Source organism: Catharus ustulatus, chromosome 5 (genome assembly GCF_009819885.2).
Source record: "Catharus ustulatus isolate bCatUst1 chromosome 5, bCatUst1.pri.v2, whole genome shotgun sequence".
Classification (NCBI taxonomy): domain Eukaryota; kingdom Metazoa; phylum Chordata; class Aves; order Passeriformes; family Turdidae; genus Catharus; species Catharus ustulatus.
Window position 1 is genome coordinate 29,897,019 of NC_046225.1, and position 25,402 is coordinate 29,922,420.

General features: G+C 45.4%; 1 protein-coding gene across 4 annotated transcripts; it reads left to right on the forward strand.

Annotated features, from left to right (window-relative positions):
* The first annotated feature begins 545 nt into the window (after nucleotides 1-545).
* On the forward strand, nucleotides 546-25,356 carry LOC116996551 (toll-like receptor 2 type-1). 4 transcript variants are annotated; one of them, XM_033060336.1, is made up of 3 exons: nucleotides 546-1,769; nucleotides 19,792-19,859; nucleotides 22,594-25,356. In XM_033060336.1, exons 2-3 carry the CDS (start codon nucleotides 19,816-19,818, stop codon nucleotides 24,977-24,979), a joined length of 2,430 nt encoding a protein of 809 aa, XP_032916227.1. In that variant the 5' UTR covers nucleotides 546-1,769; nucleotides 19,792-19,815; the 3' UTR covers nucleotides 24,980-25,356. The 4 variants fall into 4 exon arrangements, with proteins under 4 accessions (XP_032916227.1, XP_032916226.1, XP_032916228.1 ...); XM_033060335.1 differs by lacking the exon at nucleotides 546-1,769 and adding an exon at nucleotides 19,362-19,709; XM_033060337.1 differs by lacking the exon at nucleotides 546-1,769 and adding an exon at nucleotides 19,362-19,626.
* The last annotated feature ends 46 nt before the right edge of the window (nucleotides 25,357-25,402 follow it).

Consider the following 25,402-nt stretch of genomic DNA (forward strand, 5'->3'; position numbering starts at 1 on the left):
CGAAGTGATTGTAATTCTGCTGGAGTGAACTGGAGAGGCTGCTCTAAAGACATTTCTAACTTGCCTTGTGCCTGTAGCAGTAGTGGGAGCTTCATTGATCTCTCTGAAACTGGTACCATTTTAAGAGACTTCAGCAAAAGTTTTTCTTGGATAACCAAAGAAATGCTTAAAATTTGAAAGGGAAGACCAAAAATATGAGTATAAAAGAGTAGCTTGCACAATACACTAGTAGGGCTAATGACAGAGTGTAGGGGGGTGCAGTTCCAAGTGTCAGGAAAATTAATCCACAAACATTAGAGGTTTATGTCCAAAAAGGAGACAGGAGTCCCTTTTGCTTTATTTGAATAAAGGGAGAGGCCATGGGACATTCTCCTGGGATCTCTCAGATTTTTGGAGGACGCAGCCTCCTTTTTATCCTACTTTCCCGGCCTCATTTCCTTCTCTCTTTCCCCATTGGCTGAGGTACTTGAGAGGCACAGACTTCCCGGAACGCCTGATACCTGAGATTTTCCTCTAATGTATAACCGTCCCTTTTAATTTTTAATTCTTACAGAATTCATAGTTTCCCCCCCGCCCCCATTGTTTCTTTCATCTTCCAATACCCAGTTTCATTTCTACAGTTTTCTACGTCAATCAGTGCAATCAATCCCATTGTTTCTTCTGTCTCTCAGTGCTAGCCTTATCTACCAGCAGACCCACAGTTTGTTTTTAAAGACAAATCCAGCGTTCCTCTCACAAGCATTCAGCATTAACTTCTGTCACCATGTAAGCACTACGTAGTCTCCGAGCATTGACTGTTTCCCCAAGAGAAAGAGAACTGTTTTCTGCTCCTAGCTGGTTTGTGGCTTCTTATATGTGTATCCCACATTATCACTGTCCTTGATTTTCACAGGGTATAATTGGCCAAGCCTGCCTGGTTGGGCCAGTATTTCCATTACAGAGCCAGAGAACATTCCTGGCACATTTCCTGGAGGTTTGTTGGTACTGGGAGACAGCACTTGGACAAAGCCAGGATCTGTGGCAGGGTGTTTGCCTGCCCTTGCCTTGCTAGGCTGCAGCAAGCCCCTCCCAGCATTACACTGTAGAGCTGCAGGAAGGGAAGCATCCAACACAGCTTCCCTGTAGGAGAGGGGCAGTGCTGTGCTAGGACCCTGTTTGTTGGTAGGTGGGGTTGGTGCAATGTTGAGCTTGCTGCTGCAGGGAGGGATTTGGAGAGCCCAGCAGTCTGGCTGCCACCAGTCTGGCCTGGGAGCCTGGTTTGAACACCATGGGAGCACCAGATGGGCTAGGCCAAGCTGCAAATGCCGCCTGCAGGGTTCAGGGTGCGAGGACAGTGCTGTCCCCAAGGCAGGCTTAGATAGGGAGCACTGTCATTGCTTGCTTACCTGTGTTTGTCACAAACACGGTGGGAATTGGCATATCTGTCCTACAGCTCCTGCAGCTGGACCTGGGCATGCAGGACTGTTCCAACTGCTCAAAGAAGCAATGACCAGCAAGCAACAATGCTGGCAGAATGAGCCTAAAAGCTCTTAGGGCAGGTGAGAGATCTGATTGCCCGGGGGGCAGATGACTTCATTGGAGAATTAACTTAATCTTCTGAAGAGAGTGGAAGGGGAGGAAGCAAGGGAGGTTTCTACCACCTATACTACGACTGGCAGTGCCTGCAACTCCACCACTCTACTTCTTTCTACCTCTGGAGAAGCCTCGGTGATTTCTGGAAACTCATGGCTTTCGCAGCACCACAGGTTCCTGCAGAGCCGTCCTACCAGGTGAGCTCCTGGCTGGTATTTGCAGTGCTAGGTTGAGTGTTGCTTTATGGCATTTGTTTTCTTCCCTTTCATCCTTGTGAAACACCCATTGTTTATTTTTCCGGGTCACTGAGTCACGTCCATATGCTTATGCCCTTTTCACATACTTGCTTTGCTTTCAGCAGTTACTGGGAAAAAGTGCAAAGTGGCACTTCGATGTCACCATGGGCGTGTTTTACTTCTGCCTTTGATTGCCCTGTCCTGTTGTTTAGTCTCTCTGACCACTTCTATGGAGAAAAAGGTTCAGGGCAGGGTTTATCACATCCTTTTCTGCAACACGCTTGGGTGGAGCGAAGTCGAAGTCTCGCTGTCTCCCCAGGACTGCTGTGCTGTCTGGCCCTACTCTGTCCCTATGGCAATGCAACACTCACCCTGCCTTTCTGATAGAGGTTGGTGTCCCAATGGGAGAAGGAGGTCCGTGGTTCTTGCTTGGGGCAGTTGCCTTGTCCTGCACTGGAAGACACTTTACTGGGCAAGTTCCAGCGGTGCTTCCTGCCTCTGCAAGCTGAGAGATGTGAAGGAGTGGAAGACAGAGGGTGAGCTCTGCTCTGCCCCTTTGTGAGCAAGTGACAGAACAGAGCAGGGAGAAAGGATTTGTTGTCCACTCCGACAAGGTAGTATTGCAGCTGAGATCCTGGGGGCTTGCACCCACCTCTGCAGCTCATTACAAATGTTTCAACATAGGCACTCACAGCCTGCTGCAAGCTGAATCTTGCTGCTCCTCCCTCCATCTCTAGAGTATTTTTCCCTGCAAAATCTGTTTGTGACAGCTTGACAAAAACACCTCCTTTTAAACTGTGGGCCACACACTGTTGAGCTCGCTTTTTTTGCTGAGTTCATTTCCTACTGAGTTCTTCAGCAGCAACAGCAGCACAATCCCTCAAACCTCTTCTATCCGTGGGGTTGCTCAGAAGGATTTTTCCCCTGGTTGTATGTGGGAGTTACTCCCTGGGCTGTTTGGGGTTTTAGCAGTCTTGTTAAGAGGTGATGGAGGTCTAGGTGATTCCACATGATCCCCTGCACCTCTCTGCAGATTTTATTGCTCAGAGGCTCCCAGCAACCTGCAAACACAGGGACCATGCTATCTTGGAATGAAGGACCTGCCCAGTGTACAAACTAGTGCCAGATGAACTTCTCTGGCTGTTGTGGACTAGCTTCCCATCTAGCATGAGATGGTGATTTAGTCACTGTCAGCTAAATTGCCAGCAGCCGGGCTTGGCTTGCAACTGAGTGCAAATGTACACATCTCTTGAAATGACAATGTCACCCTCAAGAGTGACCAAAAAGGCTCCATCCTCTTAAAAAAATCAGCTCTTGTGCAGGGAGTTTGAGAAGGCAACAGATGATACCCATGACTGTCCCTGCCATGTTCTGGGTTATGACTGCTGTACCCATAGGCTGACAGGCTGTGCTAGACCTCTTCTCCAACCCCTCTGGAAAAATGCTCCATTTACTAGGAGCCATTTGGTTTTAATTTTGACTGGATGTACAATTTTTGAAGGGAAGCTAATGTTTTCACACATCTTTGTTAGCACAGATGTGTGGGGAGCCTATGCCTGGACCCTGCTCCAGGTCTCAGAGACAGCAACATGGAAGGTGGACTGCCTTCCCTGGGCTGGGCATCAGCAGGTGCTATTTCAGTATTAGAAATAATATTCAATAACAGTGTAGGGCTATTTCAAAATTGGAAATTACCTCCTTCTCATGCAATGCTGGGGTGCTGCAGGAGTGTACTTGTCCATCAGTGCCTTACAAGAACCTGCTGCCATGGCTGGTTCTGATTTAGTGAGAAATATTTCACTTCATTCGCTGAACACAACCTTGTTAGATGAAAGGTGATTTGCAGTGTGGTGTAGGAAATGTCGAACAATGGAAACCAGATGTTGAGGATGATAAGGGAAGCTTGCAGAAATGTCAGTTAACGCTGTACCATTCCCATCACTCTCCTCAGACCTGTGAGATAGTGGAGCTTATTGCTCTTTTATCAGCTGCGTTTGTATGAGAAAGACAGCATACCAGCAGTTCTCCTCCAGCTACTTGCAGGCAGGCTGGCTCATTTTGCCTCCAGGCCATCTCACAATGGCACAGGGCGCATGGCACGTGTAAGAGAATGGAAAATTACCTCATTGCTGCCCTATTTCCAAACCAGAGTGGGAAGCCCTTGTTCCTCAGCGACTTGCCCCACGCTTCCCAGCCATGCAACCCACAGTCTGTGGTGTGAATGGCTTCTGGGGCTCACTGGCAGTTTCGTATTGATCAGCTCTTTCCAGAGCTGCCTGCAGGTTGATCAGTCTCTCTGCAGACAAGCAAGCAGCTGTTTTGTTGGTAAAAGCCTCTGCTTAATCCCAGATTGTCTTCCTCCTTCACTTATTAGCCTTTAATTAGGCACCATCCAGTCCCTTGCGTTGGCTAAGGAATGGGGCATTCACTGTGTTTGATTTCAGGCTCTCCCTGTTAGCACTGTGTACAGTTTGTGCATTTGCCAAATGATTTATCATACCAAGTTTCAGTTTTTCCCATCTGTATGTCCTTGGCATGCACTGCACTTTCCAGCGCTGCTAGAAATCATACCATAGGTGTCTTTTGCTTAATCTAGGCTCAGCTGTCTAATTTTCCCACACTGGCCCTCTGGCGAGCACAGATGTGTCTGAGCAATTTTCTCCTGACACTTTTACCACTCACAAATCACAGCGAGAGCAGTTGGTCTCCCTCCTCCTGCTTGCAAGGTTTGCTTTTGATTGCAGTCTGGAACATCACAGCTCAGCATGGCCTGGCCTGAGTCATCTGTGGCTTGCAGGGTGGGATGCTCCGGATGGCAAGCAGAAACCTGGGACACAAAGGCCAGATGGAAATGCTCAAGGCTGCTGAGGACAACCTGCTGAGCTCATAGTGACACAAACTTTTCTTATCTGTCTTCCAAATGAAGTTCACAGGCAAGATTATGAACTTCTCTTGTAGTAGCTGAACTTCATGACCCAGTTTGATACCCTACAGCAATGTGCAACTTGTGATTGCATTCAATTCACAGTGGCATTAAGGAGAGATATCTTTGTGCCTTTTATAGATGACCTGCATATTCACTGTTTGGTGGAGGGTTTGTTTGGAACATTTCACGATTATAAGCCGCACTGATTATAAGCTGCATGTCCAGGTGTCGGCAACATTTCATTCTTTGTCCATATATCAACCGCACCGGATTATTAACCACACTTTCATTCGCAGCAAGGGTCTGCATGCAACTTTCACAAGGTTGCCAATTAGTAACAGAATCGTGGGATCGTGGGGTTTACTGCCTCGGGGCCAGGCGGGCACAGCTTGGGGCTGCCTCTCCGGGGCCGGGGCATTGCCTGCCGCTGCCCCGCACCGCCCCTCCGGGGCCGGGGCATGCCTACCGCCGCTCCGTGCCACCTCCCCAGGGCCGGACTATGCCGGCTGCCGCTCTGTGCCGCCTCCCCGGGGCTGGGGCAGGCCCGCCGCCGCTCCGTGCCACCTCCCTGGGGCCGGGCTACGCCTGCTGCCGCTCCGTGCCACCTCCCCGGGGCCAGGCTACGCCTGCTGCCGCTCCGTGCCACCTCCCCGGGGCCGGGCTGCACCTGCCGCCCCCCTTGGGCAACGGGCTCGTATTTCCAGGTTGGCAAATTTCTGAACTTTGTTCATATATTGGCCACATCTGATTATAAGCCACATTTCCGGGCTGGGACCAAAATTTTAGTCAAAATGGTGCGACTTATAATCATGAAATTACTGTAACTGTTCTATTCACGTGAAAGTTTTTTAATAACAATTCTGCTTAGGTACTGATAAATTACAATTAGTTGAGGACCAAATTATGGCTTATACAACTGCTTCACAATCCTTAAGTGAATATAAAGTATTTGTTTATTCTTTTTTGTTAGTTTCCTTAGTAAAATGTAAGCCTGGGTGCATCTTCCAGAATGGCTGACATGACTGATGCTCAGTAAGCTACAGGTTTGATTTCAGTTGCAAGAACCTCATGTGCCGTTTCCTGTAATAGAGAAATCTGAAATCTAACCAAGACAGTATTATTCTTTCTGAAGAGCTGATTTGAGGGATGAGTTAAAGGGCATGGCCTTTGTTCTGTCCTTCTCCTTGTTTCCTCTTGTCTGAGTAGTCCTATGTCAGTTGAACAGCCCCATCCATGAACCTGTCAAGAAGATCAACTGACTTGGCCAGAGCATTACTTATATTTCATATAGAGAGTTTGTTGGAGAAGTCCTCAAAAAAATGAGTATTGATTTCTGTGAATAAAAATAGGAAACAGATGGCATCAATTCCAAGTGGTTAAGTGGCTTTTAATAGTCCAGTAGCTAATGTTCTCAAATGCCTACAAAGTATTACAGTTTTATCTTAGCAAAGATCAAAATAACAACTTTAAAGCATTTGCCAGGTATACACAGCCATGTGTTCTAATAGATGACAGACCAAATGTATCCTTAAAGTAATGGGACTCACTTGCCAATTTCAAATTCCCCCCTGTACTTCTTCAGTGAATAATGCCTAATGACTGCTCTGGTTGAGGTTTTTTAATTATTATTTTTATTACTACTACTGTGGACCCAGTGTTGCCTCAAATATGCTGCAGGTATTAAGAGAAGTCTGGAAGTCTGGGATATGAGAGAGCCTAGTAAGGAAGCATTTCCTGAGAGGAAGGAGTAGGAAGCCTCCCAGGTCCCCTTAAGTGTCTGAGTATGTCAGCATCTACTGCTGTTTAGATCAGTCGGCTTGCTCATGAGTATCTGTATTAATTCCTAGAAAAATACAGGAAGAAGACAGACCATAGCATGCCCAACATAGATTTGCTCAAGCAGGCTCTGCAGTGCAGCACAGTCTCTCAGGTTGTATGTATGATATCTAAGATGACTGAAGCCACTGAAACTGCAGCACTGCCTAGCTGCAGGTGGAAATGCTGTGTGCCAGTTGCTGCAAACTCCAAAAACTGGTCTCAGCAGTACAATTTATTCTTAAAACTGTTTTCCAGTTGTACAATTTATTTTGATGTCAGAGGAGGCCATTTGTCACAAACTGGAATAAACCTTTTGGAGTCCATACTGTATGCAGTTGAGCTAATGCTTGCCCTTGTGCAAGATACTGACTTTGGTTAGTTTAACTGCACAGCAACTGCTTCTGCTTTCTGCAAACACTGCACACTGTGTTACAGTCTGTCTCTCTCTGGTGTCTTGCTACTGTGCTCTGAGATCCAAACCCCATGCCAGGGGAGGGAAATGCTGCTGTGTGTGCTGGGACTCTTGGCCCCTTTTACTTTACTGAAACTTGCCTTCCCTGGACATGGACTTCTCTTTTGTTTCCCTGGTTTGTGTGTTACATGAATGGGTGTTATTAAAAAGTCTAACATTTTACTTAGCTTGATTGAAAAGCATGTTTTTGGCAGTGAAGATGGAAATACAAGCACACTTGAGAAATCTCTGGATCTGGTAATGGTACCCTTTCCCTGCATTCTTCATCAAAACAGCCTGGAGTTGAGTTTCTAAAAGATCTATGTATGAAACTGAATATCGATGTCACCTAAAAAATTATGCAAAAAGCCTGTAGAAGGGACTTTTCTCCCCTTGAATTTTATCTTACCCATTAGACTTTAATGTAATTCCTGAAACAAAGAGAGAAGGAAAAAATGTCAACTCTCTTTTGGTAGGTGGAGTAGATGTCAGCAAGTCACAGTGACATTTGTACAGAGCTTTTAGAATTAGAAAACAGTCCTACCACAGTGGCAAGCAAGAGAGACTTGGGTAAAATTTGGGATCCTGCTGCCTCTTTAGACATGTGTTTAGTGTTTAGTTCTTGGATGTCACATATTTAACTGACACTGGTATCTGGACACCCTGGAATCTGGATACCATAACTCCTGTTGGATTTCTGTGTCTGCTTCTGAGTATGCTCAGGATGTCTCAGTACAGCTGGTGCTCTGACAGTATCATCTATCTCTGACAGTATCTTGTGATCAAGTGCTCATTCATATCTTCTCTGCCCACATTTTCTGCAAGGCTTAATTCCTAATCACCTGGCTTCTTCAGAAAGCTTGTCCAGAAGAAGCACCTCCTTTTGTTCTGTGTTTCAGCTGTGGCAACATTTACAGAGGTTTAGGGAGCCCATGAAATAAAATTCCCTCTCTCTGCCCTGAAAGTGGAACATTCATGGTATATCCTTCCTGACTTTCCTTATTGTCCTGCTTATTGTAGGAAATGGAGCAGTGGTGACAGCTTGTCTCAGTGATTTCCTCCTGCCACAGGCCTCTTAACAGAAGGTTGTGGCTTTCCAGAGACAGGCAAAGCCAGTCTCCCTGTGTGCAGGAGCAGTCTTGTCCTGCTGCCTTGCAAATGTATAGGGTAGATTGGATGTAGACAATTGTAAGGACCCACCTCTCAGCTGCTTCCCCACTGGTGGGGACTGGGAATTAGAGGATTTTGTTGCTCTTCTGACTTTCCATCCTGGAAGAGAGGGAACAAGTCCCGCTCCAAGACAGAAGGCCCTGCAGTACTGCAGTATATTCATTATCTGATTTTCCCTTTAAAATGCATTAGGCGTTAATCTAATTGCAGAGTACCTGCACTTCTAAAGGTGTGGCTTTATCTACAAAGTTGTTTTCTTGCACACCAGAAGTCATAGGGAAAAGCAAAGGTCGGAGGGGAAGGAAAACCCCGGCTGAACTCTGGAGTGAGAAGCGCAAGCTTTTTAGGACAAACCAGCTCTGAGGCACCATGGTGGGCTTCCCACTTCCCCAGTCTCCAGGACAGCTGGGTCAGGCTTTTGTTCTGCTTGTGATTTCCAAAGGCTTACTGAACCAACCCTAGCATGGTTTCATGAGACCAGCAGCTTCCCCATCCCTTCCTTCCCTGCTAGAGGTGTCCTTCATTCCTGATAGGTTCCCAGGGAGGTTTTACTCCTCTTTGGATGGAAAGAATCTGGCCCTTAGTAAGGCAGATCCTTGGTAAGACAAAACAAGATCTATTAATCATCGTCCATTTCTTTTTTCCTTTTGAGTAGTTCCTGGTTTCAGTGTTGTACTATGTTTACCAAAGACAAACAGCCAGAGTAAACCACACATATGAAAAATTGCAAATGAAAGAACCACACAGCGCAGCTGGTCCCATGCCTCCAAGGGCTTCAGTCATTTCAGATTAGGTGCACATTTGACATTCTCCTGCAAATACCCTTGCACGGTATCATCCTGGGACAAACCTGCCTCCATGCACAGTGACTGACAGAAAGCTGAGGCAGATCTGGAAAGACTTTCTAGCAGGAGGGAGGATTAATGTGCCTGCTTGTTAAGTCTGGCAGAGTGTGCAGTCATCATTGTGGCAGCAGAGTTAGGGAAAGCAATTGGAGAGGGATTATTTTATGATTGGTGGCATTCTTGGGGGATAGGGCATTTATATTTTTAGAACCTTCCTGCAGAGGAGAGCACAAAGCCATTCCTTCACAGATAGCAGGCTATTTCATCATGAGGAGCCAAAGCAGAAGGAAACATTCCCTTCTCCCTTAATCCAGTTGCAGACTGATTTACCCTAACTGAGTTACTGGTATCAATGTTGTCCTGTTACTCAGTGAGAAGTTATGAGCTCATGGATTTCTTGTCCAGCAAACCATCTTGCCAACTCCTTACTGAAAAGGAAAGGGCTGCCCAGCCTGGAGGTAGGATTTCTCCACCTGCAGAAACAGGGAACAAGCCAAACTCATTCACAGGTTCTGCTTCATCGTGAGAAGTGTGAGTACTTATTTTACAGAAGAGTTTAGACAACTGAACAGTAGGGGAGAAGTGTCCAGCCAACCTGTACTTTATATATCCCTTCTCCCATTACTCACTGCATTTTTGTTAGTGACTCTTGAAAAATTCTGTTCAGCTGGTAGGCTTTACAAATATCAGAGAGGACATGGTCAAAGGCAAACATGGAGACACCAGAGAGATCACCAAGAAACATGCCTGTCAGCCGAGGGTTCTACATGTCAGTATGTTCTGCCTGGCCTTTTGGTTGAGCTGGGAACACAGAGTTCAAGGAATGAACCCCAGAGAAATAAAGTACTCCAAAGAACAGATTTTAGAGAAATTTGTTGACCCTATTAATAATGGAACAATCAGGAAATTAATTTTAAATGACATCATAAAAATAGCACATGAAAGAAGTGTAAATGAAACATAATTTGTACTAATAGAAAAGAATATTTAAGCTGACACTAGTGTAAGTTTTAAGCTGAAAACAAACCAGGTGGCCAGTCTCTTGGGTAGACATTCAGTAATAAGACCCAAAGAAACAAAGATCTTGTGCCCACAGGTGTGAACTCCACAGTGATTTAAGCATTGAAAGACTATCACTGGAATTGATACAGGGTAGGAGAGTGCATCTAATGTGATGTTCTTTCCCATGTTAGAGCAGATGTAAGGTAGACAAATTATATTACCTTATGGATATCTCTCAACCAACTTATTCTGGTACTGTGGTTTGGAGCTGTTGTTATAGGTAATAAAGAAATCAAACCGAATTAAAAATGATTAAAGAAACAATTTTTATTTCATGACCGAAATACGGTCTTCGATAGCCACAATCAAAAAGGGCAACACCAAGCCCGGGGTCAACACTGGGTGAACACACACACGCTGATCTGAACTCTATCGCTTCGGATCCCCCTGTGTTCACGAATGCCGTCTTGGTCAGTCCTGGTTTTATACAATTTTTCTAGCCTGGAGCAAAGGTCCTCCTTTCCTGTCGTGGTTTCACATATTCATGTAGCCTCCTTTCTCTGCATTGGACTGGACAAAACCATTTCTGGGAAGCGATGAATTTTGATGAGTGCTGATTTTGGTTTAGGGAACCAGGTATTGAGATGTAGTTTTTCTTGAACACTCTGGTTATCTTGATTGGTGATACTTATTGAGTGCTCATCGTTTGGGTGTTTCCTGGACTATCACCATAACGAGCCACCTCTTGGAGCCGATTCTATTAACTTGCTAATCTCGGCTTTGGCAGCAGTTGCAGCATTGGAATTCTCGTGAGGCCATCTTTCCTTCTCACTGCGGCTAATGTTCTAAAGTTTCTTTATTAGTTTCTTTACTTATAAGAACATGATTTATTTTACATAAATTACAAATTAACATGAATTACTTTACAACATATATCACACTGTGGAGATCTAGCTATGTAGCTATGTAGTTTCAGCTATGGAGATAGGATTTGGTTGTTGTTTGCTGGTTTTTTACCTGTATTTTCTTTGATTCCTCTTCCTTTGAAAACTCTTCTGTCCAAAAGCTGTGAAATGCTGAGCAAATTACTTGAAAGCATGAGTTACCATGCTTTCTGGACTTACTGAGACATACACAAGTCTTTTTGGCATTTTGGCTACAACCCTCTCTTGCATTGCCAAGGCACTGCCCTGCTCTTCCTGGCATGTCCATGTAACTTATTTTGGATGTTAGAGAGGCATTCAGCTCAAAGTTTGTAAATATAGGTGTTTCACAGCAACAGAAAACACCTTGATTTTGAGGTTGATCATCTGGTGTGTTTCTTTCCGTACATACTGTGAAAAACACAAAAAGGCATCTGGCTGCACAGGCACACTTACATGGTCTTTTCTGAATCTGTCATTACTGTGCTGGAACTGTTACAGTCAAGAAAACCTACCTCAAGAAGAAATGCAATCTGAGGATAATTTGGAGGGAATTATTAAAATAGCTGAGTGTGTGCTTGAAAATCAGCTTGGGCTGTCTGTTTTCAATCATGTTCAAATTCAGAAAGTCAGAGAATCATCCAATATTGGAAATAACTTATTAGTTGAAGGTGGTTTTGATGCCTTGGGTTTTAGCTTTTATATTTTCCAGAATCTCTGCTGCTTGGTGTGTAACTCTGAAACGTCGTATTAGGTGTTAGTAAGTTCTCTTCACAGGGTAGCTAGACAAAACAATCCCTTCCCAGCTAAAGAATCAAGGGCAGCTGGTACCCAGAAAGCATAAACAACAGCAAAGGGAAAGGGGAAAGCCAGGGGGCTGAGATTGTGGTTGGACAATTGAGCCCAATGATGAACCAAAACTTATAAAAGTTTTGTAAGTAAAAACTCGTGATCAGGTTCCATTTCAGATTTGATTTGGATGTAGCCCTGGCTGAGCTCTTGCACTGCCCAAAGTGTATTCTTTCAATAAATACCTGTTTTATTCCTTTTGCTCTCTCTAGTCTCTGGTCCACGTCAGCCTTTCCAGGCATTAGTTTGGTGGCTCTAGGAGAAACCACACACACATTTAAAATACTTACTGACATGTTTTTATGATCAGGCTTTTAATTTTCAGTTAAAATTATGGTCTCTTGCATGTTTATGACTCAGTTGAAGTCAAGCTTCTAAAAAGTTTTTTTTGGAAGTATACAATTGCAAAAGAAGACAATAGAAACAATCCCTGCAAGAGATTCACAAAACATGTTGTTTTTCCAGTGAGTGAAAAAACCTCAGGAAATAGTACCTTAGATATTTTTGTATTTTTAAAAAATGTAGCATATTGATAGGCTACAAATCCAGAAAAGTAGCTATGCTGAAGAAAGGACTTCTGAGGTCTTGAATAGCTGAGAAAAAAAGATTTGGAATTTACTAGGTTTTTCTTTCTGAAATGCATTATCATTCCTGAACTACCTGTGCAAAATACGTTATCTTTTTTTGAAAAAATACAAAAATCTTTATATTTTTATGATACATTATGGTACATGATACATGTACCATATCATTATGGTACATGATAATGATCTGCTTCATTTCCTGCTCAGATTCTTGCCCAACTGTTTAACACAATTGTTTCTCTATTGTATAACTAACAGTTAAATATGTATCTCTGCATCCCAGCAAAGTGCTTTCTGCCTCCCTACAGGAAACAAACTCTAACTGGCTCTGCAGTGACTTGGTCCTATTCCCAGGAATGTTTCCCTTCCAATTAAAAAACCCCCACATGAAACAAAAACCCAAAACAAAAAAATAAAGCACTTTTTTCAGCCTATTAGCACTAGATTGGCTTAAGCACAAATACATCCATGCATTCCTCTGAATGAGGCAAGACAAGGTTTGCTGGACCTTCCCATACTGGAATGAAACAATATTCATGTCCCTTTGCACAGCATCTCATGGAGGAGCTTTTACTTGGAGCTGAGTGAAGTTTTTTTCCTCCTTATGGGAAATTCTGGTGCCAGGATGTTAAACCCTAACTTCCTCACAGCAGCCTGCCAGTGATGACTTGCACCCAGTGGGCTGTGACAGGGTATTTTCTCTCCTGGTGAGATGAAATGAAGCAGCAGCTGTCCAAACAGCAAACATAAGCGATCCCATTGCTCTCTCTTCCCAACCATTCCCCCTAGTACTGCAGCCTGTGTTGGGAGTCCATAGCCATAAGTGTTTGTGGCTCTGTCTAAAATCCTGCAAAATTCTTTGTTTGGAAACAGGAATAGCATCTCTTTTTTTTAAAAAACAATCCTGGAAATATGGCTTAGGTGTCCAAATACCATTCTAGGAAGCCCATATTAGATGACTTATGTCATACAGTCTAGGATACAGCAAAGCCAACTGAGCAACACAAAAGAGTGAGACAGATGTAAAGCAAAGAAAAAAAGTACTGTATTTTCACGACTATAAGGCGCACGTAAAATCCTAAAATTTGATCAAAACCTGGAAGTGCGCCTTATAATCCAGTGTGCCTTATATATGAAAATAGTTTGAAAGTTTACCATTAACAGATACTGCACCGCACCTTTCCCAGGCAAAAATGGATTGAAGTGGGGTTGGGGGGTTTTTTACTTTTTCCCTTGGTGGAGGTAGAAAATTTTTCCCATTATCATGCTAAGAAATCTGGCTGTGTGGCTCCCTTAGTTTTTAATTGCTCAAGACAAAAGGGTTGAGTGGGGGGGCTGTCTGGCTGGCTCAATCACTAGGGAGAGGGTTTGAGGGGTCGGGTGGATGGTCATTGGTTGCTTTGTCCTGCCGGGGGGGACACTCACCAGTCTGAACACAGAGGAGAGAGGTCTCTCTGCGGTGAGATCTGCCCTGCAACCCGGTCCTGCTACAGCCTCCTGCTTCTGAGAACAGCGCTGAGAACCGGGATGCAAACAGTGAGCAGAGTCTTCCTTCACCCTTCTCCCACCTGAGACAGCCCTGCCACTGCCGCCTCACCTCCCTGCTCCTGCTACTGCTGCTGCCGCTGAGAGGGGCCCGCCCCGCCCCGCTCTCCACCAAGACTGTGCGGAGGAGAAGAACATCTGTGACTGGAAAAGAGACTGAGACTGAGTTTTGTTCTGTTTTGTCACTGATTTTCCATAGCTGATGTTGTTCTTGTTTGTCTTGTAGATATATTAATAAAAAACTGTTATTCCTAAACCCATACTTTTTTTGCCTGAGGGCCCTTAATTTCCAAATTATAATTAACTGGGAGGGAGGGGATTTTCACTCTCCATTTTAAGAAAAGCTCCAGCCTTTTTCCTGGCAATACTGTCCCCTAAACCAAGACAAGTGGATTTGCCTACATTGTTTAGACTAGGAGATTGTTTGGACGTGTTTTGATTCTTTTTAGGCTGCATTTAAAGGCTATGCCGATCCATGAAAAATGTTTGCAAATTGAGCACCTGTCAGTAAATCCCACGATCATGTGATTCCATTAGTAATTTGTTTGTTCGTGAAAGTTGCGCGCAGATCAACGTTGCAAAAAAAAATGTGCACCTTATAATCCAGTGCACCTTATATATGAAAATAGTTTGAAAATTTACCGTTAACTGATATTGCGCCTTATAATCCGGTGCACCTTATGGTCGTGAAAATACAGTAGTTCATAATACTGTGTGAGTGGTACTTGACAAAGCTATACAGAAGTATTTCCTGAAGAACTCTAAAAAAACTTAAGAACCAGCTTTTTACGATGATAACGTTGTACCAATCAACAGAATGAAAATTGCGGAAAATATTTTAAAAGAAAATAAGATTTCCAGATTATGTCTGTTTCTAGGGGATGGATCCCCAGCAGAAGCAAGCTGGGAACCTGTCTGCCCAAGTACATTTGGGCTGACCTCTGAGCTTCCAGTACCATATGAGTTGTCTCAGAGTTCTCATTTTGGAGTAACAAATCTCTGTGTTGGTAACAGGATTTTGTGTGTTTGTCACAGTGTCTTCAGAATAGGGTGTCAAAACTTGCCTTTTTTTCCACTGTGTACTACTGGAAAATTCTTATTTACCGCGTATCCTAGTATTCCTGTAAGATACAAGTGTTTTCACTATACCTAAAGGGCAAAGTAAGAAAAAGACTATGTTGTCCAGCTTTGCCTTGGATGTAGGCTGTTTCCTGTTGGTGCAGCTTCCTTGGGAGTGTAGAACTCATCAGAAATACTTTGGCAGAAATTACATGTTTTCTCTTGTTGAGTCATGCTCTTACAACTACAGTAATTTCACGAATACAAGCCGCAGTAATTAGACAAAAATTTTGGTGGAAACCCGGAAGTGCGGCTAATATTTGGGTGCGGCTAATCTATGAACAAAAATGTGACATCTGCCCTTACCTAGTATCATACCAGTCCAGTCCCGAGCCGAAACAGTTTGAAATCCATGGTTTCCCGTTGTTCCGACAATGAACCAATCAGAGAACAGCTTATTGCCTGCCTATGGATGGCGGCGTTACTGAGGGGCAGGGGTTGTTATCGGGGTGAGTTACCTCGGCGAGTTACCTCGGCAGTTCGATAAAAGTGTGTGATATTTCTCTGTACTTTTTAAAGTGTTTTCAGTCTTGTGCGGCTACGGGGCTGGCTGGGCTCGCAGGGAGAGGGCTGGGGGAGCCTCTCTCCCCGCAGGGAGAAGGATGAAGTGGGCGATCGGCTCACAGGGAGAGGGCTGGGAGAGCCACTCAGCCCGCAGGGAGAGGGCTACAACGGCCGCTCGCCCCGCGGGGCCGCGAGGGCTACAGCGGCTGCTCGGCCGCGGGGCTGCGAGGGCTACAACGGCCGCTCGCCCCACGAGGCTGCGAGGGCTACAGCGGCCGCTCGCCCCGCGGGGCTGTGAGGGCTACAACGGGGCCGCTTGCCCCGCGGGCCGCGAGGGCTACAACGGCCACTCGCCCCGCGGGCCGCGAGGGCTACAACGGCCGCTCGCCCCACGGGGCTGCGAGGGCTACAACGGCCGCTCGCCCCGCGGGGCCGCGAGGGCTACAACGGCCGCTCGTCCCGCGGGCCGTGAGGGCTACAACGGCCGCTCGCCCCGCGGGGCTGTGAGGGCTACAGCCGCCGCTCCTGTGCCAGCGTGGAGATGTGGCTCCGCTCGGAGCTCAGCTGCCTGCCCGCGCGGCTGAGCGGCTGTTTAAAGGCAACGCGGATCCATTGGGAATGCTCGCAAAATGACCACACTATTGTTCCTGTCTTTTTCGGCTTGTAAATAAAGGGTGTGTCTTTTTTCACTTGGAAACAATGTTTCCGAGGTCCCCGGCGATCCCACGATTGTGTTACTAAATGACAACTTTGTGAAAGTTCACGGCGAACTAAAGTGCGGCTAATATTCCGGGTGCGGCTTATTTATTGACAAAGACATCAATGTTGCCAACACACCGGATATGCGGCTTATACTCCGTGCGGCTTGTATTCGTGAATTTACTGTATTTTAGAAAAATGAAATTTTCCATATCATTAAGATAAGCTTTAGTTTGTTAGCCTGTGAACTTTCCTGCAAGATGCTCCTCAGTTAAGGTAGCAAATCAGTGTTGTGTTTTTCTGATTGAATGTTTTCAGAAAGGGAATGACAAAAATAAATACACAACTCTGCTTCCTTGGCAGAGGCAGTGCTGTAGGCTAGTTGCTGAATGACTAACCAGTTATAAATCATTATCATGCTCTTCCACAACTGCAGGGTGAGGATTGCCCAGAAGGAAAACAAAGGTTATCGGGTCCTTTGCATTTAAACTTCCAGTCTGAAGATCTAACCAAGGAATTGAGTAGCTGGCAGAGTATGCCTGATATGGCACACAACAAAGTTAAAATGGTTTACTTTCTGTTATCATGTGCCTTTTTGTTGTACCTTGAAGATGAATACCAAAAGCCCTGAAAGACACATTAAAGCACAGGCACCAGCAGTGCATGCAAAGAATCTGTTCCCAGGACCATGAAAGGATGCCAAGCCATTCTGCTTTCAATTACATGAGTATTTATTATACCTCCGGCTCCAAAGACGGCAAGGACAGATTTTGCTTTTGGCTTTTCCTTGCCACCCTTTTCTGAGGGAACTTAGGGTAACAGCATCCTGGGTTCAGCCTTCCTGGCACTGCTGCGGCCAAGCTGACATGCTGGCACATCCTGGTTACCAGTGGTAAGTATGAGGAAGCAGTTTTGTGCTGTTTACAAAGATTTGGGAAGTGTGCTTTCTGCTTGTATCACAAGCTGGTCAGTGGATTCATGCCTTTTCTACTGCTTCTGCTTTTTCTCTGAGGCAGGGATCTAGGGCAGGGTGTTGGCTGAATTTGGTCCGTTCTGCACCGCTCACTTGTCTTTTCTCAGCAGAAAAGCAACAAGCAGCTCTCAGTGACACTGACGTAGAGGAGGAAGGGTGGAGGGTGGGGGGGAGTGGGCTTGCAGGATCCTTCCATGTGAAACTGGGAACGGGAAGTGCTTAAAGAGTGCATCATGCCCAGTTTGGGTACTGCTCATGCTGCTGTTGTATAAAGGGGAACATTTAAAGCAAGATCACTTTAAAAATAATGACCATGTCTCTGTCTTATCCCCATCTACCTGCTGGTAAAGGCTGATGTGGTGTCTCTGCTTGGAACATCTGCAGTTACAAAAACACAGGCTTGCTGCGGATCCATGTGCTTCTCTTAGGATAATGTAGTGCAGTTGAAGGCATATGACTTGTTTTAAACAGTATAAAAGAGGAAGGTTAATCATAGTTTAAATTTGGAAGAGGAGCACCAGTGAGGTGCACCTTTGTTCAATGCTAAACATACAGTTACTCTGGAGAAAAAGCAGTTGAAGAGTATTCTCATCTTAAAAGAGAGCAGCTTTCTCCTACTTTAGATTCTTTGATTTCAAAAGAAGTTGTTTTGAGACATGCTGTAGCTAATGCTGTGGGGGGCAGGCAGCTGGTACCTTGTCTGTGTGTGGGGCAGCTTATGGAGAGCATTTTTCTTCTTGAGTCTGGATAATGTGATAAACCCTGGCAATCACCCCCATTTATTGGCATTTTAACCATGAAATGCTGAAATGGACTGTTTGTTTTGTGAACTGTGGCGTGCTCACAGCACTCTTCTCTGAGAGAAACCAGAAACCTGCCCAGTGTAGATCTATCCATGATGAGAGCTCACTGAGCCTGAATGTTAGCACAAAGTGTTTTTTTTCTGAAAAAACTGCTTGTGCCTACCTACTTCTCCACAAATGCATGGTGATGAAGTCATAACAGATAGAAGAGTGTGCCCATTCCACACTGAATTACGTACATGGTCTTCTCCAAAACGCTTCCCAAATTAACTAAAAACTTTTATGGTATCAGGGAGGTGCAATTTTGAGACAAAAATATACAGTACTAAGTCTCATTGAACCCAGAGTTAATATTTTGAAAACTGAAATCTTGCCTGTTGAAGAACAAGAACCATTTCAGCTGAGAGGTGCTAAAGGGAAGAAGTGGCTTTGGGGAAGTTGATGACATCCTTTCACTAAAAGACTATTTCCCTTCTCTCTGCCCCACAGCTGCTTTGCCTCTATTTTACAATGTTATGCTTATTAGCTATCCTCTATAGTAGACAGAAAATACAAGGATATCTCAGTCTTTCATTTTCTTTTTCTCTTAACCTAATGTACAATGCTAATGTCAGTGCAGTGGGACTGAAGGTTGCTATGAGGTGCATTTGGGCTCTCTGTGGGCTTTGCCATGCTTGATCACACAGATGCTGCTGTGGGCCCTCTGACATGGCAGGAATCAGTCCATCTGTCTGCTCTCGGGCAGGCACTTCTTGGTGTAAGAGGGCAGCAACATGTGATGATTTCTGAACACCAAAGAAAAAAATGGTAACTGCAATAGGAATGTTAATATTTGAATTTAATGGACTTCCCTTTCAGAGCTGGTAGGACAACTCCCTCCCCCTTTATGCAAACAGCATACTTTGACCAAACATATTACTTCAGTCAGCTTAAAATGAACACTAGCAAACCTCCTTTCTCAAAATTTCCTTTGATGTTTACAGAGAGATACTTTGTTTCAGGATTGTGTCTTATGCTTCAGACAGAATATCATTCCTGTTCTTACTAATTTCCTGTTGACAAGAGGATTGTAGGGTCCTAGGAAATTAAAGGATGCTGAGTGTTTCTGTTGTACTGTCCTTGACTAAACAATCTGATTCCAAGACTTAATAGAATATACATATCACTCAATATATTGATAATATTTTACAGAACTTAAATAACTTGGTTGTGCTGAGATGTTCTGTTTCTCAGCACAGTGAACAATCCCCAGTGCCTACCAGACAAAAAGTAGGAGGAGAATGCAGTTCTGCCTGGAAATTATTTCTCTACTTAATTGGTGGAGGAAGTGATTATGAAAGAATGACTTGCGCAAAATGGTTGCATCAGCCCTTCCAGCAATGGAAGTTGACTGACAAAAAGAAGAGACTGACAATAAATTTTGTCTTTCAAAGAAGAGATTTCAACCACAGTCTGTTCTCATTTTTGTGTCCCCAGTCAGCAGCAATGGTAGAATTGGTTGAAATGTGAGTTTGAAGGGTGAGCCATATGTGCCGGACAATCCTGGACTCTTCAGAAGTCATGGTTTCCTCAGGGGAGCCACCACTGGATAGAAGCGATACAAACTGGTATGATTCACCGGCTGTGTAGTTAAAAGGACACAGGGAAACTGGGAACATGAAGTTTTGCTTGAAGAGAAAAATATTTTGAAGTTATTTTGAAATATTTTCTCACTTCGGGAGTGTCACCTCAACAGACCTGCCAGAAATTCCCAGCCTTTCTTGTGTTTGCAGGTATGAGGTGACTATTCAGATGCCATGACTAGCACACAAGTACTGAAACACAGCATGCAGTACACAAGGTAAGTACTTAATCTCTGCTTATTCAGGGTTTATGGGTGCTGTTCATCTGCAGTACTGGAACTGTTTACAGCTGAAATTTGGTGAAGTGTTCTTTGGCACCTGTGGCAGGAAACACAGCCCTTCTTTACATTAAAATCAGTATTGTAATTACATCCACTGTTTATAGGGTGACAGTAACATCCAATTCTCATCAATTACTGGTGTTGTTTTACAGAGAAGTCTGATAGACTTCATTTCATATCAGCTTGTTCTGCCTTTCCAGTAAAGAATGTGAATTGCTTACTTAGCGTGCAAAAGGGTGTGGCAGGAGCTCTGCTTTTAGAAGCCCTGAGGCTGGTGAGACTCCATGCAGGGGGTCCCCAGATCTATTCTGGGCAAGTTTGTGGAAGGGCTGGAAGGGGGAGCAGGCTCCCCTTGGGCTTCTGCCTGCCATGTAGCCATATAGAATGGGCAGGCTGACGCTGCAAGGGCTGTGAGCATTTGTAATCATACAATCACAGAATCACTTTGGTTTAAAAAGACCCTTAAGACCATTGAGTCAAACCATTAAACAAATACTGCCAAGCCTATCACTAAACTATGCCCTAAGCACCACGTCTGCATGTCTTTTAAATACCTCCAGGGTGGTGACTCTCCCACTTCCCTGGGCAGTCTGTGCCAGTGCTTGACCCCTCTTTCTGTGAATTTTTTTTCCCCTAATATCCAATCTGAACTTCCCTTGATGTAACTTGAGGCCATTTTCTCTTTTCCTATCACTTGTTACCTGGGAAAAGAGACTGACCCCCATCTGCTGACCCCCACCTGACTACAGCCTCATTTCAGGCAGTTGTAGAGAGTGATAAAGTCCCCTCTGAGCCTCCTTTTTCTCCAGGCTAAACAAATTGAGCTCCCTCAGCTGGTTCTTTTGAGACTTACATTCTAGACCGTTCCCCAGCTCTGTTACCTTACTCTGCACACACTCCAGCACCTCAATGTCCTTCTTGAAGTGAGAGGCTCAAAAATCAATACAGGATTTGAGGTGTGACTTCACCAATGCTGAGTACATGGGGATAATCACTGCACTGGTCCTGTTAGTCACATTATTCCTGATACAGGCCAGGATGCCATTGGCCTTCTTGGCCACCTGGGCATATGCTGGATCATATTCAGCTGCCTGTTGACCAGCACCTCCAGATCCTTTTCTGCTGGGCAGCTTTCCAGCCACTCTGACCCCAGCATTTAGTACTGTGTGGGATTGTTGTAACCCAAGTGCAGTACATGGTGCTTCATTTTGTTGATTCTCGTACAATTGAGCTCAGACCATGGATCCATCCAATCCAGATCCCTCTGTAGAGCCTCCTTATCCTGCAGCAGATCAACATTACCACCCATCTCGGTGTTGTCTGCAAAGTGAGTGTGCACTCAATCCCCTCATCCAAATTATTGATGATCTAACCATCTTCCCCTATTTTAAGCTGAAACATCCAGCTGTGGCTTTTTTGCTGAGAGGAGCATAATGTGAGAGATGAAAGAGGTGAGAGCCATAGTTAATGTGCATATAAAAAAGTGGGATACTAAAAATGGTATTTTATTGCTCTTGACAAGTGATACGGTTGTACACCATGGATGAGCAACACACCATGGTTGCAGGGCTGAGAAGCTCCAGAAGGAGAGGAAGACTGAGATCATAGGATAACACTTTAAAAAAAATTACAGTAAATTCACGAATACAAGCCGCACTGAATATAAGCCGCATCACTGGGTGTTGGCAAACATTTCGGTTTTTGTCCATAGATAAGCCGCACACGAATATAAGCCGCTTTGTCGTTCGCAGCGAGGACCCGCGTGCAATTAGAAACAGAACCGCGGGAGGGCGGGGTTTACTGGCTGAGCTAAGGCTGTGCAGGCTCGGCCCGCTAGGGGCCGCTGACGGGGCCAGGTGGGCCAGCACGGTGCTGCTGCTCGGGGCCGGCCGGCGCTGCCACTGGGCTCGGTCACCCCGGGTCGGCGCTGCCCCGCGGTGGCAGGCAGGGACGGAGCTTCCCCTGCTCCTACGGCAGCGGTGGCGGGCGGGGACGGAGCTTTCCCGCGCCCGTGGCGCCGGCGGCGGGCAGGGACGGAGTTTCCCCGCTCCTGCCGCAGCGGCGGCGGGTGGGGACAAAGCACCCCGTCGGCTCCCCGAGCCGCGGCAATGGCTGCGCGGGGCTCCCGTCGGCTCCCCGGGCCACAGCAACGGCTTGCGCGGGGCTCCTGTCGGCTCCCCGAGCTGCAGCAATGGCGGCGCGGGCTTCCCCCCCCCTCCCCGGGCCGCGGTAGGGGCGGCCCGGGTCCCCCCTCTCCTCCCCGGGCCGCAGCAATGGCGGTGCTGGGCCCCCCCCGTCTCTCCCCTGGGCTGTGGCAGAGGAGGAAAGAGAGCTCTCCCGCCTCTCTCCCCGCCCCCCGTGCTGCCTACAGGGAGCCAGGCTCCACCCGCGGTGCAACAGAGTAGCGATTTGTAACAATCGCAAAATGCCGACTTTGCAGCTGCTCGGCTCAGCACTCTGGCAGGCACTTCTGAGGTTGTATTAGCCGCTCCTGATTATTAGCCGCATTTCCGGTTTAGGAGCAAAATCTTAGTCAAATTGGTGCGGCTTGTATTCGTGAAATTACTGTAATCTGAGATTACTAATAAAAGGGTACAGGTTTTCAAGAGGTTTCAGCAGCTGTCCAAAATTATAATTTCATCTAACCTTTTCTTCTTCCTGTTTGCTACAGCAAAATGTCCATCCAAGCAAAACACAAATCAAAAACTACACACACCTGGCAAATGTTGGCCATCTACATGGTCTTAGCTGCAAGCCTCTCCGAACAGCAAGCACTGAAGCAGGCTTGTGCTTCATGCTATGCCAGTCAGCATTGCAACTGCTCCTCCATGGGCTTGGACTTCATTCCCCCTGGGCTCACAGCCAAAATCACAGTGTTAAACCTGGCCCACAACAGGATAAAGCACATCCAATCCCAGGACCTGCAGCAGGCTGTGAACCTGAGAGCCCTGCTGCTGCAGTCCAACAAAATCAGCTCCATAGATGAGGACTCATTTCAGTCCCTGGCAAAACTGGAGCTCTTGGACTTATCAAATAACAGCTTGGCTCACTTGTCCCCTCTGTGGTTTGGGCACCTTTTTTCACTCCAGCACCTTCATCTTCAAGGCAATTCCTACAGAGACCTGGGGCAGAGCTCCCCCTTTTCTGGCCTGAGGAACCTGAGCTCTCTCCACCTGGGTAACCCGTGGTTCTCTGTGATAAGGCAAGGGAATTTTGAAGGCATTGAGCTTCTGCACAAGTTGTGGATTGATGGTAGCAATCTCAATCAGTACGAGCAGGGAAGTTTGAAATCAATTAAGGAGATAAATCACATGATCATAAACATAAGAGATAGTAATATATTCTCAGAAATTGTTAGGGACCTTCTGCACTCTGTCTCTTGGCTGGAAATTACAGAAATCAAATTACCAGTTGAAAAAAAAAGCCTGGTGCAAAATTCTACACGTCCTTTTAGGATACAAAAACTTACGTTTAAGGAAGCCTTCTTCACAGATGAAACTATTAGCCAAGCAATAGTGTTACTGAAGGAAATCACATCTTTAAAAGAGTTAGAGGCAATCAATTGTGTGCTTGAGGGGAAGGGAATATGGAACACTGAAGAAATTTCAAGGAGTGGGCAAAGTTTTGTTGAAACAGTAACAATAATAAAGATAATTATTCAGAATTTTCATTTATTTTTTGATCTGGAAGGTATGGAATCACAAATAAACAAACTAAAAAGACTCACTATTGCAAGCTCTAATGTTTTCATGGTACCATGCAACCTTGCAAGACATTTTTCATCACTTCTGTATCTGGACTTTCATGATAATTTGCTTGTAAATAAGCGTTTAGATGAGACAATCTGTAAAGGTTCCTGGCCTTCATTGCAAACATTAAATCTAAGTCAGAACTCTCTAAAATCTCTGGAACAGACTGCAAAGTATACATCTCGTCTACCCAAACTGAATAATCTTGACATTAGCCAGAATAATTTTGGTGAGATTCCTGATGTGTGTGAATGGCCAGAAAATCTGAAATATTTAAACCTATCCAGCACTCAAATTCCTAAAGTAACCACCTGCATTCCTCCAATGCTGGAAGTTTTGGATGTTAGTGCAAACAACCTGAAGGAGTTTGGACTGCAGCTCCCATTTCTGAAAGAGCTGTACCTCACAAGAAACCAGCTGAAGACCCTGCCGGGTGCCGCACCCATTCCAAACTTAGTGGTCTTGTCTGTCCGAAGAAACAAGCTGAACAGTTTCTCCAAGGAGGCATTTGAGTCCTTCAGAAGAATGGAGCTTCTGGATGCCAGTGACAACAACTTCATCTGCTCCTGTGAGTTCCTCTCCTTCATCCATCATGAGGCCAGGATAGCCCAGGTGCTGATGGGGTGGCCGGACAAGTACGTGTGTGACTCTCCACTGGCGGTGAGAGGGGCGCTGGTTGACACTGTGCACCTCTCCATGGTGGAGTGCCACAGGTCCCTGGTGGTGTCATTGATCTGTGTCCTGGTGTTCCTGGTCATCCTGCTGCTGGTCGCCGTCGGCTACAAGTGCCACATAGTCTGGTACTTGCGGATGACGTGGGCATGGCTGCAAGCCAAGCGGAAGCCCAAGCGAGCCCCGCCAAAGGATGTCTGCTATGATGCTTTTGTCTCCTACAGCGAGAATGACTCTGACTGGGTGGAGAACACTATGGTGCGGGAGCTGGAGCAGGCCTGCCCTCCCTTCCGGCTCTGCCTGCATAAGCGGGACTTTGTGCCTGGGAAGTGGATTGTGGACAACATCATTGATTCAATTGAGAAGAGCCACAAAACGCTCTTTGTGCTGTCCAAGCACTTTGTGCAGAGTGAGTGGTGCAAATACGAGCTAGATTTCTCACATTTCCGCCTCTTTGATGAGAACAACGATGCAGCAATTCTCATCCTCCTGGAGCCCATCCAGAGCAATGTGATTCCCAAGAGGTTCTGCAAGCTGCGGAAGATCATGAACACAAAGACCTACCTGGAGTGGCCTGCTGCTGAAGAGCAGCAGGAGATGTTTTGGGAAAACTTGAAAGGAGCCTTGAAGTCATAGAAGTCAGAAGCCCCCATTTCAACATATCTTCACAAAGGCTGTTTATCACTGTTTCTTACTGCTAAGTATATTTTCTTACTTTCCTTTGTAACTGCAACTGGCTTTGTTGTGTATAGAGACAACTGTCATTTTACCAACTGGAATATACCTGTTTTATACTTTCCAGCGATTTGATATTCTGGTCTTTGGAAGTCCCTCCCAATAACAATGATATTTGGAAACTATGTTGGACTTGATATAATTTTCTAAATACATTTTGCTGGTATGCAGTATTTCTGTACTTTTTACTCTTGTTACCACTTTCCCGAATTAGTTTCTAACAATGCAATTGTAATTTGCAAATGAAATTAAAAGCCATGGGCTTTAATCAGTATTCCCCTATGTCCAACAAAAAATGCTTGTTTTTCTTATAATGGTCACCAC